Raw genomic sequence first — 18,647 nt, forward strand, 5'->3', positions numbered from 1 at the left:
CTTCTCTTCTTATTTGACATCATCTTTACAGACATGTTTGTACTACTGTTCACAAATCTCTCCAGAATATTTGGGTGATCAATAACAGCTGAGTTGAAGTGTCTGGGTACTTGATTCTCAATATATGACATTAGAGATGGCAGCATAGTTTAGATCTGTTCCAGCTGAAACGATTTTATGTCACAGATAAATTTTGCCAACTCATTCATCTGTTTTCTAGATCATTAACAAATATTCATCTGCAACGATGAACCTCTTAGTGCCCCACCCTTAATCTTACACTATGTTTGAAATTTGTCCGTTTAATTTTAATTTAATCCATGAATAGGACTCTGTCAGCCACTCTGATTACTTAATTTCTTTGATAGCCTTCCATCAGGGCTTTTGTGTAACAATCAGTGTCAGATCACGGTGTATGGTTGGAGACCAGTAAGTGAAACTCTAAATTAAAGTTTGATGAAGCAAGGAGTTGAAAAAAATTAAACAATTTAGACACTTATTATTAAATTTGAAGAGTTGGCTTAGAAATTCTTAACAGTTAAACAATAGAGGCAATCTTGCATTTGAAAGAAAGAAAAATATATGAAAGCCATTTTTGATTCTGGGAATGTCACATAAACTATCTCAAAAAAACCCCTGGTTTCATAACATTGCCAGTTTCATGAAGAAAAAAGCCATCTTGAGTGGGATGCAAGTTACTGAGCCTCAGAGTCTGTCTTCCACCAGAAACAGTGGATGATAATGTTTCTGACTGTGAAATAATTGACTTCCGCATCGCATTCCAGGTTCCAACCTCCCAGGTTTAAGATCAGGATTTACAGCCAGAGATCCTCCTCCTTGTGGTGAACAGTCCAAAGGAGAAGACAAATATAGCCTAAACCTAATCTGGAACTCCTCAATGACAGATCCACATCAGGGTTTGGAACAATCTCTTGGTGCCAGTGGGTGCTGCTGCCTCTTAGGAAGGAGTCATGAAATCTTCTAGGCTAAATGTTCTACACTAATTTGCATGTGTGAATATAGTACATACAAGGAGAGAACTGTCCCTAGGCTCTGGGAGAATGCGAGCAAAATAGGGAATTTTGTGCAGGATTGTGGGATAATCTTTATAGCAGAGCAGGGAATATTTTGCCGCTTTTGTGCATTGGTCTTCTGTTTATGAGAAAAACTGATGTTGGTTCTATTTGGTGTACAACATCAGTGCACCGCCTACGGTGTGCTTTCCTTCTTGTAAGTAATAAGAAAGCGTACAAAGATATGAAATGGTTGACTGGAATTAAATGTGAGCTGTCAAGCTGATGAGACTGGTTCTGTCAGATGAAAATCTCCTGTTTTGGTTTGTTTTTTTTTTTGGTCTAAATGGCTGTTCAAAATCTCAGTATGTTATTGCACAGTGCAGGCACAGAACAAAAAGACTATACTACCTGCCCCCTCCACCTTCACCCCATAAGCCTGGAAGAACTCTCTTCACTTCCTCAACCTATTTGGCCTCTCTGAAGAGCTCCATTAAGGATGTCTACATCATTCCCTAGTTTGTAGAACTTTATTTTTTATAGTGAATACAGCATAATCTTGAGATAAATCTCTTCATATGGCTCTATGAAAATATTGCTGCAGGTGTCAGTCACAAAGTACCACATAGAGTTAAAAGTCTTTTCTGTATTGGTTTGCCACATGCATTTGGAATTTGCTAGAAGTATTCTCTATATTGAATATAAAAGATTTACTGCATATAAAGTAAATGTAACTAAGACTGGGTACAAGTTCTTGTGGTATGTATAGAAAAACCCTTTTCCATACTTTACTGTCTGGATGAAAAACAGTGTCTGAACTGACACTGAAAATAGGGGCTGGACATGAATTCGCTAGATGTTATGTGCTGAAAAGCAGGTCAGTATGTGTGTAAGAAACTGAACTGGCAGCCTGGAGTGAAAATTCTAATGCATAAATAAATAAGGGAATTGACTGTTAGAGTAATCAGAAAATACAATGTTCTAATTCTTGCTTTGCATAACTAACAGGCAATTAACTTTCATTGACTTATGATGTGAAAAGTGATCGAGAGATGTAGAGCCTTTGCTTTGGTAACAGTCTGTCAGTTGCGAAGAATGTTTTTCTTGACAGTTCATTAGGGGTTAAATTAGCTGAATAAAATCGGTAATTTTTGCTGCTTTCCCCACTTACTCTAACAGCTATTATATGACGCATTTTTCCTTACATTAGTTGTAACGACTGGCTTTAACTGATTATTCCTGTTGCAAAAACTGGTTTTGATGTCATTTTGGTGTTCTGAAGTTCTGCAAAAATGGCTGGTGCATATGGAACCTGGATCAAAGTATTTTTATTCATTGACTTCGATAGATCTGGTCTGCTCTTAAGCAAACTGCTTCTCTTAGGGAAGTATGTGCTTGGTCTGATCATGCAACAGCTTCGATGATAAAGAAGGGAGCAGCAGCATCTCATACCTTCGTAATATGTACCTACCTGTATCTATGGGGAACTACATTGCACCACAGGAGTGTTACCTCAGCTCCTGCAGACCAAGCAGGCATCACCTCACAGCAGATCTGTAAAGCCACAGACACAGACTCCAGTCATTCACAGTTTTGGAAGAGTAACTTCTCTCCAAATCACCAGGCCCACCAGGAGATGTCAGCCTGCTCTTGCTCACTGAGCATGGCATCAGTCCATTTGGTGCTCATTGGCACTAGACAATGAAAAAAAATAGCTGAGAGAAAAGAGGGCATTTTCTGAGCAGTGGGAATAGGCAAAAGGATCAACCCTGAAAATATTTACAGTGAGCTTTAACTCATAGTAAGGCCTCGTGTAACAGAGGCTGTGGTTCAACTGGTGTATATCAGTAATTACTACAGTGTGGTTCCTGAAAGCAATGGGCATATTTCTCTTGAGACGGGGGAAAAAAGCAAGGGTGGGGGAATTGCTGTGGAAAAAGGTAACATAAAGCAAACATGGCTACAGGCTTGGGGCTTTTTTTGTTGTTTGTTTTGTGTGTGTGTTTGAGCTGTTTCTCTTCATAGGCTCAGGAACTTAAATTATTTCATAGCACAGTGGTTTTCAATATTTTTTTGTTTGTGGATTCACTTCCTCCCACACCTTCTCCCTCCCCCCCCCCATACAGTTTAAGTTCTTATTTAATGATCTTTAGTCTACATGAGGCTTGATTTTATGGCCAGCTTAGAAGTAGCTCTTGAATGTAGGTTAAAATGTACCATCTCTCCAAATGAAAACTTCAACCATGGCTCTAACACAATTGGCTTGAAGAGTACTGATGCGTAGGTAACTACTTGGAGTTTTTGTCGTGGTATAGAAACTAGCCCATGTTTTGATAAAGAATGATGATTTTGAAGGCAAATAATCAGGCTCTGGGGAAAATAGGTAATAGTTCTTCATCTGCAGTAGAGGTGGAGAATTCATCTACTGGCGCACTGCTGGCTTTTGACCGTCAGACCACACTGATGAAAGAAGCTTTTCACAGCCCCTTGAAAAGTGCTGTGCTATTACACTTGTGATACTTTGAAGTTTATGATTGTGCTAAAGTCCTGGAGTGAAATGTCTTTTCAAAACTTTAGATCAAAAGAGAAACGCTAGAACATCAACAGGAAATAAAACATTTTTATTGAATATCTGTGTAATATGTATGTTATTTTAACGACAATTGGAAAACTCTACTGTGGGAAGTCACTACACAAAGTGAAACAAAATATAAACCACCTCATCAAAAATGAAGGTAAAATACGGCTAAAGTTGTCAGCTCGCGGGCCACGAGCGATATGGCAGGATAAAACACCCCAAACATTTCTACAAGATACAGAGAAAACCCACACAGAGAAACACTCAAGCAGGCAGTAAATATACACAAAGGCAACTAGGATCTTTCTACAGCATCAGATTCTAATACTTCACACAGCTTTGTCAGAAAGGTACATGTGGCTTCTTTGAGGATGAAAATGTCATCTCGGTCACATGGCAGGTTCAGTCTCTGAGAATCATTGTACCTTACAAACCAGTTCTATGGTGACGTTCAGTCTGGCAGTGTAGGAAGAGAGCATTAAGAATATCTTAACACAATGCATCAGTCCTGGCAGTTTGAACCTGCAGCTATCCTGAATGAACAACTGAAAGTTGGAGACCATGAAGCTCTTATGCTGGAAAGCTGACTGTCTACTTCTTCTCTTTGGTGGGGTTTGGTCCTTAAGGTTAAGATTTTAAAGTATTCCAGCTTGATGCTTTGCATGTATGTGCCTGTTTCTATCAGAAAATGTCTCGCTTGTGTTTTTTCTGTGTTTCATGTAAAAAAGAAAGAAAATGGGTCTTGCTATTCTCACTTTTGGAGGTGGGGAGAGATGCAGACTTTTATTCTCCTCCAACTTCTTTGCTGCTTCTTTTTCCCCTCAGTGCACTGAAAACATTGGTGCTTGGCCATCACTGCACTGACCTCTCAGACCATCACACCTCTCCCAGAAGCAGAGCCTTGAGGGAGGCTGTGGAATTTAGTTTTCAGTACACAGTTCTCAGGTTACATTCATCTTTGTTCTTTGTTTTCAGTAATTTCTGTTAGATACAATTGCTAAGAACACTAATGGTTAATTCTCATGCCTCCCTCCAAAAGGTATAGCATTTCCACATTTCTGGGGTAGTTTGCATTGCTGAAAATAATGAGCTCTTCAAAGCATTATAAATATATTCACAGCTTGGAAAGATAAGCAAGGGGCCTCAAAGGACGGTACATGAGATCGAAGTGATGCCCTAAATGACTTGATGAGATGGTACAAGCTGAGATGACATGCTGGCTAGCTGTAAGATGACTATCTACAGTAAAGCAGCGGGGAGCGAGGGAGGTTGGAAACGTAGAGTATTGCACAGGGCTTGACAAAATGCTGCGTGGTCAACCCATTCAATATAGCATCCTTGTCCCCTGCATAGCTCTCCAGTTCTAAATTGGTCCGTAATAACTAGAACTGCTTGTGCTATGCGTTCCTTCGGCAGTGCAGTAGAAGGGAATGGCAGTATTATTACAATATCACTACGGAATAAATTGATTGCTATCCACTGAGAAAAACTACATTTCTAAGCACACACGGCAGTCACAGTGATACACAGAGCAGTCTTTCAAGACTCTTATGGAATGACTAATAGCTTCATAATAGTGCCATTTACTACATAATAACATTGAAAACATTTAAAAACTCCTCCTGAAACGAGCATCTAGTATACAGAAGAGGTTGCTTCAGTTTTCTAGAACTTGTTCTTTGTTTTCACTTTTTTTTAAAGGACAAATTAAAACTTAAGTATAAATAGTATATAAAAGGTCACTAGCTGTTCTCTTTTGGCTTACTTTGAAGTGCATTTAGAACTATGGCTAAATTTTGTCATCTTCTGATGGGATTACAATACTGTCTGTTTACCATGAAACTATTTTGTATAATAAACTCACACGGCTGTGTCTAAAAAATATTCTGCATTCCTTCTAATCTGAGTTAGTATAATAAAATATTTTGTTACAAAGTCTAATGTGCAAACTCATTATAATGTGAAATCGTGGATGGAATTCACAGTATGCAAAGTTTGTATAAAGGTGATAACGGAGAGCTACTCTTGTTTTCATGGCAGCATTTCGGTACTGCTGCATCTCCCCCCCTCCCTTCCCCCCCTCCCTGCACAACCTCTGCAATGGTCTTACTTTGTATGTTAGATGAAATCGTTGCCTCCTATGGAACTGCTTCCTCAACTTTCAATCTAAAGCCATTTCAGTCCGTTATGTGTTTGCTTTGAAATATATACAAAAAAATTATATCCTGGCTTCTTGCTACATCTCCTTGAGGTCAGCCATGGAGCTGCTCAGATCATGCTAAGTTGCCCTGTGAAAAAGTAGTCTACCCAATTGGATTTGCCCCTCCAAGATTCACTGTGGACGCGTAGCGTGTTATTAGGATGGTCCAGTTGAAAGCTCAGATTTAAGTTGTCCTTTAAGATGTCAGTGTAACACTACTAGTGCCTTACAAGTTGGAATTTTTTTTCTGGAATGCAGACGATACAATAGTTACCCTATAATATATTATCAGCTCTCCTATATCTCAGTCAATTTACATAATTTAAAATAGAACATCTTATTAAAAACATCTAGATATACACAGATTAGGAAACGCTTACAACATACAAATACACAAACTAGAAATAAATTCTCAGCATACTGGTGTATATGTACAACTGTGTGATACAATAAATAATTTCTGTCATGCTCTATCTACACATCATATTGCTTAAAAGAAGAGTAGATCTGGGGGGGCAGTGGTGAAATGAAGCGCCTTTAGAGGGCTCTCTACATTTAAATTTGTGCAAATTAAAATGGGAATTTAAAAGTACAACTGATCTGTGTCAGGAACACATGGCTGGAAATGAAAGGACCCATATTACTGAGGTATTTACAGATACTGGCTAAAGAGCACTATGTGGGCATATGCAGAAAGGCTTCTTCTTCGTCTTCTTTTTCTTCTTCGAAATTTAATTTAATTTAATTTACTTCTTGACTGCCAGCATGGCATCTACCTCCTCCTCGGGCTGTAAGGTGTGCCACTGTGCAATGGGCCGCCGGGGGTTGGCCAACATGTCTGACCAGTGCCGCAGCTCCGCTCCGGTGCTGTTGTAGCCCACAAAGACTTTCCCGATGGCATCGTTCTTGCCAATCTTGTCATAGTCCAAAACAGTCACAACAATTTGCACTTTCTATAATGAAATAGAGAAAGACCAATGAGCATGACAGTAAGGGGAAGATGGGCAGGGATGAATCTTGGGACAGACAACGACAATGGAGACTCCATGATGGGAGTAAGTGTGAGACAGCTGGAGCAGGTGCCCCTAGCAAGAAGCAAATTCAAACTTTGTCTTTGCTTCTTGTGAGTCTTCCAAATAAAATTAAGTTCACAACCTCCCTGTTAACTTGAAATTTGCCCCCTTGCATCTAAGAGCTTCATATGGGAATCGACATTGATTTTTTTTGCTTTAACAGATTAACAACTTATGGATTTTTTTTGTTGTTGTTGTTGTTATTGAAGACTTAAACTGCTAGAAGTCTGTAGGGCTAAAATGGAGATCTTAAGGTAAACTAATTCAAAAGCAGTGCAATTTAACACTTCATTATTGTTCAAGTAAATAAGTTAAAATTCAGAAACGGCTCTACTCCAAGTCAATGTTTGCAACGTCGTACTCTATCCTGTTAATTGCTTTTCTGCTTCTAAACAACTCTTACCCACCCATCCAGTTATTTTCAGATAAATTCAGAAGATAGCCCTTATGGTTACTTCACACATACACACAGAGAGGTATTCATCTGTGTGCACGTGCACATGTATAAGTATGTGTTCACACTGTGTATATTCTATGTATTTATAAAGGAGTCTAGAAAACAGGCTGCATGCTCAGGGGAGTTGGAAAGAAGTATAACCCCATGGTCTGGGGGCTCTGAGACACTGGTGCTAACTACGACTGAGCTGGTGTTGGAGTGCCACTTCTGTGGCAGGAACGGTGACCTCTGGCAAACAGGGTTAAACTATTCCCACAAAATCTGTGTGAGCCCATCTGTCACAGCTCACAGGCAATTTTCCATTCACTTAGACTGGGGCATACTGGGAGGTGATCTTCAAGCCAGGCATTTGTGTATGCATATGCGTGCACATTCCTCTCCTTCGGGTTGTTAGTATCTGTCAAAACAGCACAAACAGCTATTCCTTCAGTGGAGTGGAGTTCTTCCCCAACAGCACCTAAGATTTTAACAGCCTCGGGCTGATTTTACTAAAGTGTAAATGCTTCTCCTTAGGGAGCTTTATTTCTAAAGATGAGCATACAGTTCTTTTCCTGATTCCTTTCTATCCCACAATAAACACACACAGCTCCTTATTATTACAGTGTGAATTTCCTGATGTGGATGAAGAAATGCCCTGAAACACATTTCTTCCAGAAAAATCTTTTATTCTCAAGCATCAGGTTTTTAAATTTAAGGCTTTAAATATGTGTACAATCTGGATTTCTTACTAGAATGATTAATTTCAGTGCTTGTAATGGGATTATCTTTTAAAGGTAACTGACTCTTTTAAGCATATCTGCAAGACCAGGCTCATGAGGTCTATTTTACAGAGTCCATTCCCTTACAAGATTGTACAACTCACTGAGCCACAGAAAGAGATTATTCCAACAGGCACTAAAGTATTTATATACTTGCTGATGACAAAAGCGTACATCAAACTCGAGACTCTGTCTCCCCAGGGCACTCACGATAAAAGGCAATATTCTGAAGCAAGTATTTCTCGATGCCAAAATGATGTTTCAGTGTTGCTGTTTGCAATACACTCAGTTTTAATGTTGATGGTACCTCCCCAAATGAACATTTTTTTAGATGCATGGTACAATCACAGATATAAAAAGTAAGCATGAGACTATTATTTTATCGTACAAAAAAAAGTTGCCTGCTGCACCTGAAGCTTGGGGGTTAGCTACTATTGTTTTATTTTATTTTATTTTATTTTGGTGTTAAACATAAGACATCAATGAGCACTGTAAAGAAAAGATCCTTTTTCTTGCTCTATAAACATGTAAGAACAGCCAGCTCAGATGATTAACTCTGAGGTGATTTTCACCTCGTGGTCTCTGGTTTAAATCTACAGAGAAATGCGAGCACCTCTTTGCCTTTGTACCATATATTAGAAGAACAGCTGCACTGCAAAACCCACAAGGTGCTAGTAGAAAGCACCATCTCTGCTAATAAAGACTTGGATTAGCAGTTTCATTTGCATGATTAAGCATTCTTTGGACTGACAGGGTCTGGAGACGTCGCTACCTACGGCAGCACACTGTCTTTCACATGGCAAAACATGTGCTTTATCTGCCTCTAGCAACAGGATTTGACTTCCCAGTGGTGTTCTTCCATTACCCTTAAAGACATTACTTTCCCTTAACAGCCAGAATCCATAGTCACTGTTAAATTGTTGAAAACGTTAACGTTTGGTTTATTTTAAATTACATAGATGTATTGCTATTGAGCTGCTTTCCCTCCATGAGCTCTCTTGTCTTTGCTCTCCAACAAACAAGAAACTTGTATAACCATTAGTTTTTATTTGACTGTGAAAGTTTGCTTAATGACTTTTACATGAATTACCCAAGTCATTCTTACTATATTAAGTCTAAATAACATTTAAAATGTGTATTTCTAATGATGAAATCACTTCAGTAACCACAATGAAATAACTTCTAAATATAGTCTTTTATAACTAACTCCAAAATACATTGGCATATGACCAAAGTCTGTAACTACAGACTTGAAATTTAGGCTCTACACTGAAATAAATAGCTATAAAGTAATTCTAATAAATGTCCAAAAAACCAAGAAAAGCAAAAATTTAAATAGCTAAACCACAATACTTTTTAAAGGGCCTATATCCACCTTAAACTGATTTAGGATTAGAAGGCAAAATGGCCAACTACCTACAGAATGCACCTAACCATTCCAAAGCTCAGGTCTAGTAACTTGGAGGTACCTATTCCAGTTCCCCAGTTCTGTCCCTATTTGGAAATCAAGACACATTTGTTGCTTAAACTGCCAGAGAGGCTCAATTTGATTTATCTTTTTTGCCTCTGGGTCTTTGATGCTTGTTATGAGATCTTTCACAAGCACACAGACCAGCTTTCATAAAAATCAATGGGAATTGGGGCCCACTGCATTTCCCACTTTTTGATTCCTAGAGTCCATAGCCACCTGTACATGCTGTGGGGCGTGAAGAAACTTTAAATTGGCTAGTCATGCATCCAAGTCACTATTCCTACTGCCTCACCTTGTCTAGTTTTATTATCTTTGTCGGTACCAAGTCAATAAAACCAAGCACACAGCTTTAGCTGAAATGTAGGTCTTGGCTCCTGGGCTTCTCTCCAGTACAGCTGCTATCGAAATCCAAGACACAGAGTCTCAAAACCTGTACCATGCTCTCATCTAATCAAGAGGGGGCTCCCAATTTGGCCCAGGCCATTTAAATCCGTTTAAACTTTTAAACTACAAGTAGGATGGCACCTAACTCACACACAGACCTCCCCTACAAGCCACAAAAGGATGTATTCCCAGACTATTTTAATTAAGGGCATTCAAACTGGGAGGCCCCTGAAAGCACACTTTCCATGCGCAGCTCCATACAGAGGAGCTATTGCCTTGCTTAACATTTCCACAGTCACAGGGCTCCGTGGGTGGGTGGGAAGCCAGCATGCAGTTCTTTTCTCTTCTGAGGATATTTAAGCCAATACATCTTCCCTCCTCTGACAAATAAGCAAAAAAATTAAATAGTTTAACACTAATGGTTAAGGCTTTAAAAAAAATGGAGGAGGCCTTATCAACTGATCTTTATGTGGTTTACATTACCTAGATCAGACCAGAGACCAAAGCCTCTCCAAGTGAATCCTCCAAGTAACAGGTGATCTTACGCTCTGTGGCCAATCATATACTTAATACTTATGCAGAAATGAGTGTTGCATTCCCAACGCAAGCCATAGGCACAGGTGACAAGAGCACTTGCTTATGGCATTCACGATACAGATTTAAGTTCACCTAGGGAGGAGGGTGAATTGGATGCAGGTTTCCCACATGCCTCCTGAGACTGTTAGGAAGAGCTTATCTCTTGTGAGAAAAGGCTAATTAACATCAGGATAAGTTAAATCTCACTCTCTTGAGTGAGAGGTGATTCACCTCCCAGTAGCCGAAAGATAGATAACTGAGCCCCTGAAAAAAATGACATGATGCCTTGTCCTGGTATTTCTGACTAATGTAGGTGACTTCCAGCTCACTGTGCTGAATTTTGAGGCCCCTAATTTTAGGCATGGAACTCTCCAGGAGTAGCACCTGGACAACTGCTGGAGCTCCCCTGAGGTGCCAAGAGAACAGGTACTGCAGTACTGACTCCTGAGATTTTCCAGCGTCTTTTTCCAATGGACACAGGAACCACTGAAAAAGTTTTAATGGTGTGATGAATAACTGAAAAAAAAGTTGTGATTCAATTATGTGTTTTACTTAAGAGGGATGCTGCAGTGCTTTCAACAAACAAGACCAATAAATGCATAGGGAATACAAATTTAACTGATGATGGTAATTTATTATTTCAAATAATTTGGGGAAAATTGCTATGTATGCCTTTTCTTTTATCCCTATACTTTTTTCTGCTGGCACATTCCTTTGCCATCTCCCTGTGGATTTCTTTTTTTTTTTTTTTCAGAATCCATTTCTGTTAACAGAAAATGTCAGTTATCCATTTCTCACTGATGAATCAAAGCTTCATAAGTACTGTGCATTTTATCATTTCCCTCTTGAAGCAGTCACACTCATCTAATGTAGCACAGGGCTGGCACCTAGGTGCTAATGAAGGCATGCACACGTGATAATTAACAAGATTCCTGTTAAATATTTATAAGGGCTGAGAAATGGAATGCAGAGAGAAGACAAAACACTGTTTGACATTACCTGAATTTGCTCGAATGGTACTTCAAAGCTGAAAGACTCGTTGTAGTAGGGATTCAGAGTGTTCTTTTTAATAGTAGTCTTTTTCTTCTTCAGCCTCTTACCGTTCTGCATCAGATGGATCTTCACATAGGGATCTAGGTAATCAAGAGAAGTAGAGCTGAAAAGCGTAGTTCAGTATGTTATTTACAGATTTTAATTCTGCAAATGTATGACTCGACCAAGGAAAAGAAAAACCTTTAGCAACAGACATCTTGTATTTAAACAAAGTCCTAATTTCCACTGTAAGAAGATTCCTGTATGATTGCAAAGTGTTCCTGATAGAACAAGGTACAAAACATTTATTGCACTATCTCCTTAACTCTGCGAGAGAGGGGTAAATTCCCACCTAACTTTGTTCTGTAGCTCATTAGCCATCCTGAAAATGTTTTTAACACTATTTTCTGCCAATAATTTTTGGCAACAGGGCTGTGGGGTGGTTTTCCCAAGAACCGTGAGCACTGCTGAACGAACAGGGCGGGGGTGGCTGGCTGCTCTGCGATGGCCCAGCAGCTCTTCACATGGCCACTTGGGTGGGAGCTGCACCATGATCCTCTGACCTCCTCGGCGGGCTGCGACCGACACAACGCAGTGTCCGTGGGTCTGGCGCACGGACAGACTGCATGGCAGGAAGGGGCTTTGCCCTTCAAACACCAGTCCTCTACCTTAGTGCTACATGCAGCCAGACTAAGGTGCAGTCTATGGTATCAGTATGAATTATGAATTGTTTTTGCTACTCTCTATTGAATTCCCATTGTTATTTTGTATGACTTGGTGGCTAAGGAACAGAACTGATTTGGTACCTAATCAGGTATTCCTCACGCAAGCAAAACTCTCATGGATGTTACTGCTGTGAAGTGGTATCTTGGTGGTTATACTTTCAACGGAAACTTTGCCTGCTTAAAAGAATAGTGCTATCAGCCTTTAATCTGTTACATGAGCCACATTCCCATTTAGAGAATGAATTAGCAGTTCTTCTTTCATGATGTTGTTAATTAGCAGTACTCTCACTGAGCTTAGTTACTTTTCTGTTTAGACCTACCGTGAAGCGCCATTTGAAGCATCTCAAGCTCATCTTTTTCAACAACTTGTACGGTACTGTCACCAAAATTTGGGTAGGTACCTCCCTTGGCCTTAGGCAGCTGAACTGTGATATAGATCAAGGCAAGCCTTCTCTCTAGCAAGCTTGTAGGAGCTATACAAAGCACCAATCAGCCACAAGTCATCTGTGGCATAAATTAAGAAAGCCTGAATGCAAACTATCAAAGGAAAAGGCTTCTCGTTTCCCATCTGAGAAAAGGATGGGGCTACAGAAGAAGAATCATAGAATGGCTTAGGTTGGAAGGGACCCTAGAGATCATCTAATCCAACCTCCCTGCCATGGGCAAGGTCACCTCTCAACTAGACTAGGTTGCTCAAGGCCTCATCTAACCTGGCCTTGAACACCTCCAGGGAGGGGGCATCCACAACCTCTTTGGGCAATCTATTCCAGAGTCTCACCAGGCTTGTACCGAAGAACTTCTTCCTAAGATCTAGTCTAAACCTACTCTCCTTCAGTTTAAAACCATTTCCTCTTGTCCTGTCGCTGGACACTCTTGTAAAAAGTCCCTCACTAGCCTTCCTTAGGTTCTCTTCAGGCGCTGGAAGGCAGCTATAAGGTCCCCCCGGAGTCTTCTCTTCTCCAGGCTGAACAACCCCAGTGCCCTCAGCCTATCCTCATAGCAGAGATGCTACAGCCCCTGGATCATCTTTGTGGCCCTCCTCTGGACTTGTTCCAACAGATCTATGTCCCTATTATGGTGGGGACACCAGAACTGGACACAGTATTCAAGGTGGGGTCTCACAAGAGCAGAGTAAAGGGGGAGAATCACCTCTCTTGATCTGCTGGCTACACCCCTCTTGATGCATCCCAGGATATGGCTGGCCTTAAGGGCTGCATGGGTGCACTGCCGGCTCACGTTGAGCCTCTCGTCAATCAACACCCCCAAGTCCTTCTCTTCAGGGCTACTCTCAAGCCACTCTCTACCCAGTTTGTACTTGTGCCTAGGATTAGCCCGACCCACATGCAGGACCTTGCACTTTGACTTGTTGAACCTCACGCAGTTTGCATTGGCCCATTGCTCAAGCCTGTCAAGGTCCCTCCGGATGGCCTCCCTTCCCTCAAGCGAGTCTACTGCGCCACACAGCTCAGTGACATCAGCAAACTTGCTGAGGGTGCACTCAATGTCACCATCCATGTCACTGACAAAGATGTTAAACAGCATTGGGCCCAGAGCAGACCCCTGAGGAACCCCACTTGTCACTGGTCTCCACCTGGACTTGGAGCCATTGATCACAACTCTTTTAAGTGTGACCTTCTAGCCAGTTACTTATGCACAGAGTAGTCCACCCATCAAGTCCATGTCTCTCCATCTTAGACAAATTAACACTGAAATTAAATATTATCATTATGAGCAAACTATGCTTTCTGACTCTGCAATGAAATTCATGCTTGGAGTATCTGAGAAAAGTAACTGCCTTCTGCGCCAGTCAAAATATGCTTTACTGTGGAAGATCTAGGAGTCTGGGACAGTTAAGTTCCTGGAGTGACTTGATCACAGTCTACAGTACCTCTGAAAGGGGCATAATTTTGGTAGCGGATGCTTCAAGCCAGCAGACAAGGGTATAATAAGATCCAGTGGCTGTGAGAAGGAACTAGATAAATTTGAACTTAGAAATAGGCGTGTACTTTAGTAGTAAGACTACTGAAACAGCTGGAGTAGCTCCTCACTTTTTGTGGTGAACTCTGTACAGAGGGTTAAGATTCCTTCTCCCTCAAAAGATTGAAGTTCAAATAGAAATTATATCTGGGTAGGTTTACACTTGAGGCTAGACAGGGGATTGCAAGGGTTCCTTTTGACTGCACAATGTATGAATCAAGGAGTATTATGTGAAGAGCAGAAATGCTAGCAAAAAGCCAACAGAGTTCTATTTCTTTTGGAATACTGAGTTCAAACATCACTGCATACCAGCTTTTGAAGGTAGAAAACAGGCTGACTCCTTCAATATTAGGTGATACTTGAGAAAAGCTCATCTACCTTATTACTTCTGCTGAGGCTCCATGCTGAATGCACAATTGTTTTGACATGCAAAATGATGTTTTAGGTATAGCTAATATATAGTAAGGAAGTTCAGTAGTCAAGGACCCAGTGGTAGAGTGTTAAGATATGGAAATGAGATAAGATGCTGTTAAATTGGAGTAGCTAGAGTGAGCTGGGAGGCTAAACAGTGCAGTAATACGTTATTAAGGGGATTAGAACTGAAGAATTCTATTAAAATAAATTCAGTCAATATAAGACAATCCTTTACCAACCTATGCTTGTCCACAGACAATATAGACAGCTTTGATGTTTATTCATATGCCCATAAGGACACGTACAGTAATGATTTATATAGCGATGCAGATATATTCCTATCTTTATAACCATTCCATATTTTGGAGAAAAATATTTTTAACCTAGAATTCAAGTGTATGAAAATGCTTAGGGTCTATGTGTACATTCACTTTAAGTGATTTGCTTCTATTGACTTTCTAGATTTTCTGTCTTCATGATGGTATCAGAACAAAAATCTGACCCTGGATAACTCATGGCCATGGGATAAGGCCCAGAAGCTCAGTTTCTGTGGTTTCTTTTTCATGTCCTGATCAGCTTCTTATGTTTATCTGTCTGGGGATTTGAGTTAGGCTCAGTCAAATGCCAGGTTTTCAGTAGGAAAGATACCAGTGGTACCGGATTGCCATAGTAGTGCAGAACTGTCAGCGGCTGAGGTCCCAAATGGAGCACAGAAGAGGAGATATCGTATCATACAGTATCCTAGGGTTTTTTTTCATCCAAGGGTAAAATTGTCAAACCAAATACAAATTGAATATCACTTAACTGAAATCATGTTTCTTCATTTCTAGTTGCAGAGGAAAGTATTATATAAGTTGACTCATTACAAAACCACTGCAAATCAGAATGGGGTAGCCAGCTTAAGTAAGTGGATGGGACATTAGAGACTTTAACTGAGCTTCTTCTCATTCGATTGTACATCCACTTCCAACTTCTTGAATTATCCTAGCCTTACCTAGTTCTCCCCTCTCTTCATTCTTCTGTGTCTTATATATGACCCTCTCCCCCACTTCATTATCTTCAGTTACACACTCCCATACCCCATGACATTACCCTTAACTCCCTCAACTGTCCAGTAATCTATTTGCTGGCAATCTACACAGACAACCTGATATCTAAGTGAAGATGTTCTTGCAACTTCATGAATAAGTCTCTGAAAAGGACAGATTCTGTTCCACCAAATAACAGAAGCTGAACTGTTTGGAGTCAATTATTAGAAGAAGGGAGGATAATCAAAAGAAAGCAGAACCTCTGGGAAGTGCCAGTCTCCAGTGATTTTTCTGAGATAAGGTTTAATGCTAATAGAAACATCTCTTCTCTCTACTTGCAACATAAACTCAGTGCCGGCACCATTACTCATGATGAGTAAAACTTTAATATGTAAATAGTCTCACTGAATAAGTGAGACTAGTAAGGATGACAACTGATATTACAGCCCAGCAATGATAAATTATCTGTTAAGTGCATAGCTTGGTCATAAAGGGCAGAATTCAATTGACCAAGTAGAAATGTCTACATCTGATACCCGTGAAAATAAATAAGCATTTCTCTTTATGTACGCTGGACAGTTATTTCATTTCAGAGTAAAAATCTGTCTTCGATCAAATAAATTGCACCCCAAAATATTTATTTCTCTCCACTGATACAAGACAGCCTATTTGCTTTCATGTAAACAGTTACACTGAAGAAATGTCAAGTTAGAAGAGGTGAACATCACTCTCTTTTTTCCTTCAGTTTTATTCCTTTCAAGTAAACAGGGATTTAGATCCACATTACATCCACACATATCTGTGGATGGACCTTACCCATCTATCTGGAAGAAGGGATGTTGCATTTAGAGCACTACAGATGTCCCTCTGTGAAGGGGATAGAATGGCTGTGTGTCCCTTGCTTAATAATTCATGTTAAGCAATGTGTGGGATTAAACAAAATTCTGCTATTTATTCCCTCATTAATGGTCTATCCATGAATGCTAAAAAGATGTAAAATTCACAACTAATTGTGCATTGTAGATTTTACAACAGCATCTCAAGGGAGGCTAGCTGAACAGCTTTTAAAGCACTGGGGGACCAGCTGATACATTTTGTTTCCCTGAAGTTTGCAGAAAGGTGCCAATGCATTATTTAAAAGGTAATTGAAATGGTAAAGACTTCTGGAGTCATTTGGACCACAAGGCATATATATACAATTAGGACCCTCTTAAAGTAATGACGGGTTCATCATCATCATATTGTAGACAAGATGCAGATTTCAGAGATTTCACAAAAGCAAACTTTACATCTGAAAAAAAATACTACAACTCAAAAGAAGAAAATCGTGGCTAATGAAAATATCTAAGGAAAAGGTGGAACTTGAGAATGACTGAGTGTCAGTGGATTTTAAGATGAAAAATTTGTTATAGGGATCAGTAGGTAATGAAAAAATCACGTACCACCTAGGTAGGAAAGAATTCAGCACACAAACTTCCAATTCTGCTGGATCTTCAGCAGAAAAGTGTCAATAACATACTCAGCTTGGGATGGTTTTACTACAATGGTTTATTCTGAACACAAACATAAGGATGGTGCCCACCTATGTTAAATATTTTTAAGGCTAATCAAAATATGAAAATAAAGCACCTAGAGAGTTGACAATTTGAAAAATGCTATAAGGATAACACTGGAACTGATTGAGTGTGCAATTACAGTCCCAAGCCTGCGTGTGTATGGGGGGGCCAGTCGTTTAAAGAAAAAAATCCCACACAGCTCTGTGTGGTGGGATCAGAGAAAACCCTCTACAAGCCTCGAGTAAGCCTAACATGATTAACAGGGAAAAAAATTGAGCCAGAACAAACTAGTCATAGATACAGCTGAATAAAGTTTCATATGACAAAACACTGTAATAAGATGTTCTCAACTAAAATGTAGAAATGGAGAAGAAATACAGTGCCAGAATTGCCTCCAGCTGTATTTTTGTCTTCAAAATGTTTGGGATAACTGGGTGCTAATTAGCACATGTTTTTTTCCATCAGAAGAAAATTTATGCCAAACCCGTGCCAAAGCACACATTGCTGACATTTAGAGCAAAGGTGGCAGCAGACAGTAGAGCTGCCATTCCAGGAAGCAGAGCAAATTCCTGAAGAGCTTGGAAATTGATCCAAGAAGTGAAGAAAATCAGGTTTGGAAATGCAGCCTTATAAATGGCTCTGAAAATGCGGTTAGGACAGAGGTGACTTGCAGGGTGGACCATTAGTTCCATGCTAAAGAGCCATAATCACTCTCATCCTGCAACAGCGCAGTGGGGTGGAAAGCAGAGGAAAGACCAAGCCAGAGCCTTAGACCAGAGCTGGAGCAGTGCTAGATTCAATACTGCACCCTTTAACTGTTCCTATTCTGTGCAAACACCCTTCACACGAAGCTTTTTTGGCTTACGGGAGCAGGCAGCGAGGAGAACAGCAATTTTATTCAGCAAACAACTTTGTTTTCTATAGAGACTCTGCCAGGGATGAAGGCTGACAAGCATCAGCAATACCTGCATGCCTGCTTCTTTCTTCAGAAAGCAACAATGGCGGTTGCCAGAGCTGTGCTATAGAACGCAGCAGGGCTCTGAGAGCAGAGCAAAACAGGACAAACTTCCCTGGGAGTTCCCACAGATTTGCTGATTCTTCCCAAGGATCATGGGACGTGCTCCCTCCGTAAGCATATAAACCCTTCTCTCCAGAGAGAGAGGGATGATTCACATGATGCCTGTGGCTTCCAGGCCATGGATAAATTGCTCTGACTTTTTTTCTTCTGTTTATTCATGTATGGATAAGAGGGAATAATTAAAATCTCTGAAATAATGAGTTTAGAGTGATACTGTGCTTGGATTGTCTAAACTAGTATTTTTCAGATGAATGGAAATCTTCGAACGGGAAGGAAAGCTAGAGGGGGAAAATGTGTTATCTGGGTAAGAAACAATATAAGGTACTA

At 40.2% G+C, this 18,647-nt stretch overlaps 1 protein-coding gene across 2 annotated transcripts in view; it reads right to left on the reverse strand.

Moving 5' to 3' along the window:
* Window positions 1–6,537: 6,537 nt before the first annotated feature.
* The window catches only part of SYT1 (synaptotagmin 1), a 130,699-nt gene continuing 118,589 nt past the window's right edge, over window positions 6,538–18,647 (reverse strand). For both annotated transcript variants that reach the window (XM_009951817.2, XM_009951818.2), the window contains exons 7-8: window positions 11,510–11,643; window positions 6,538–6,744 (exon numbers count right to left, since the gene is read on the reverse strand). In XM_009951817.2, coding sequence (XP_009950119.1) covers window positions 6,538–6,744; window positions 11,510–11,643 — 341 coding nt within the window. The remainder of the gene's footprint in view (window positions 6,745–11,509; window positions 11,644–18,647) is intronic.

The sequence above is a fragment of the Leptosomus discolor genome, chromosome 1 (genome assembly GCF_034619465.1).
Source record: "Leptosomus discolor isolate bLepDis1 chromosome 1, bLepDis1.hap2, whole genome shotgun sequence".
In the NCBI taxonomy this organism is placed as follows: Eukaryota; Metazoa; Chordata; class Aves; order Leptosomiformes; family Leptosomidae; genus Leptosomus; species Leptosomus discolor.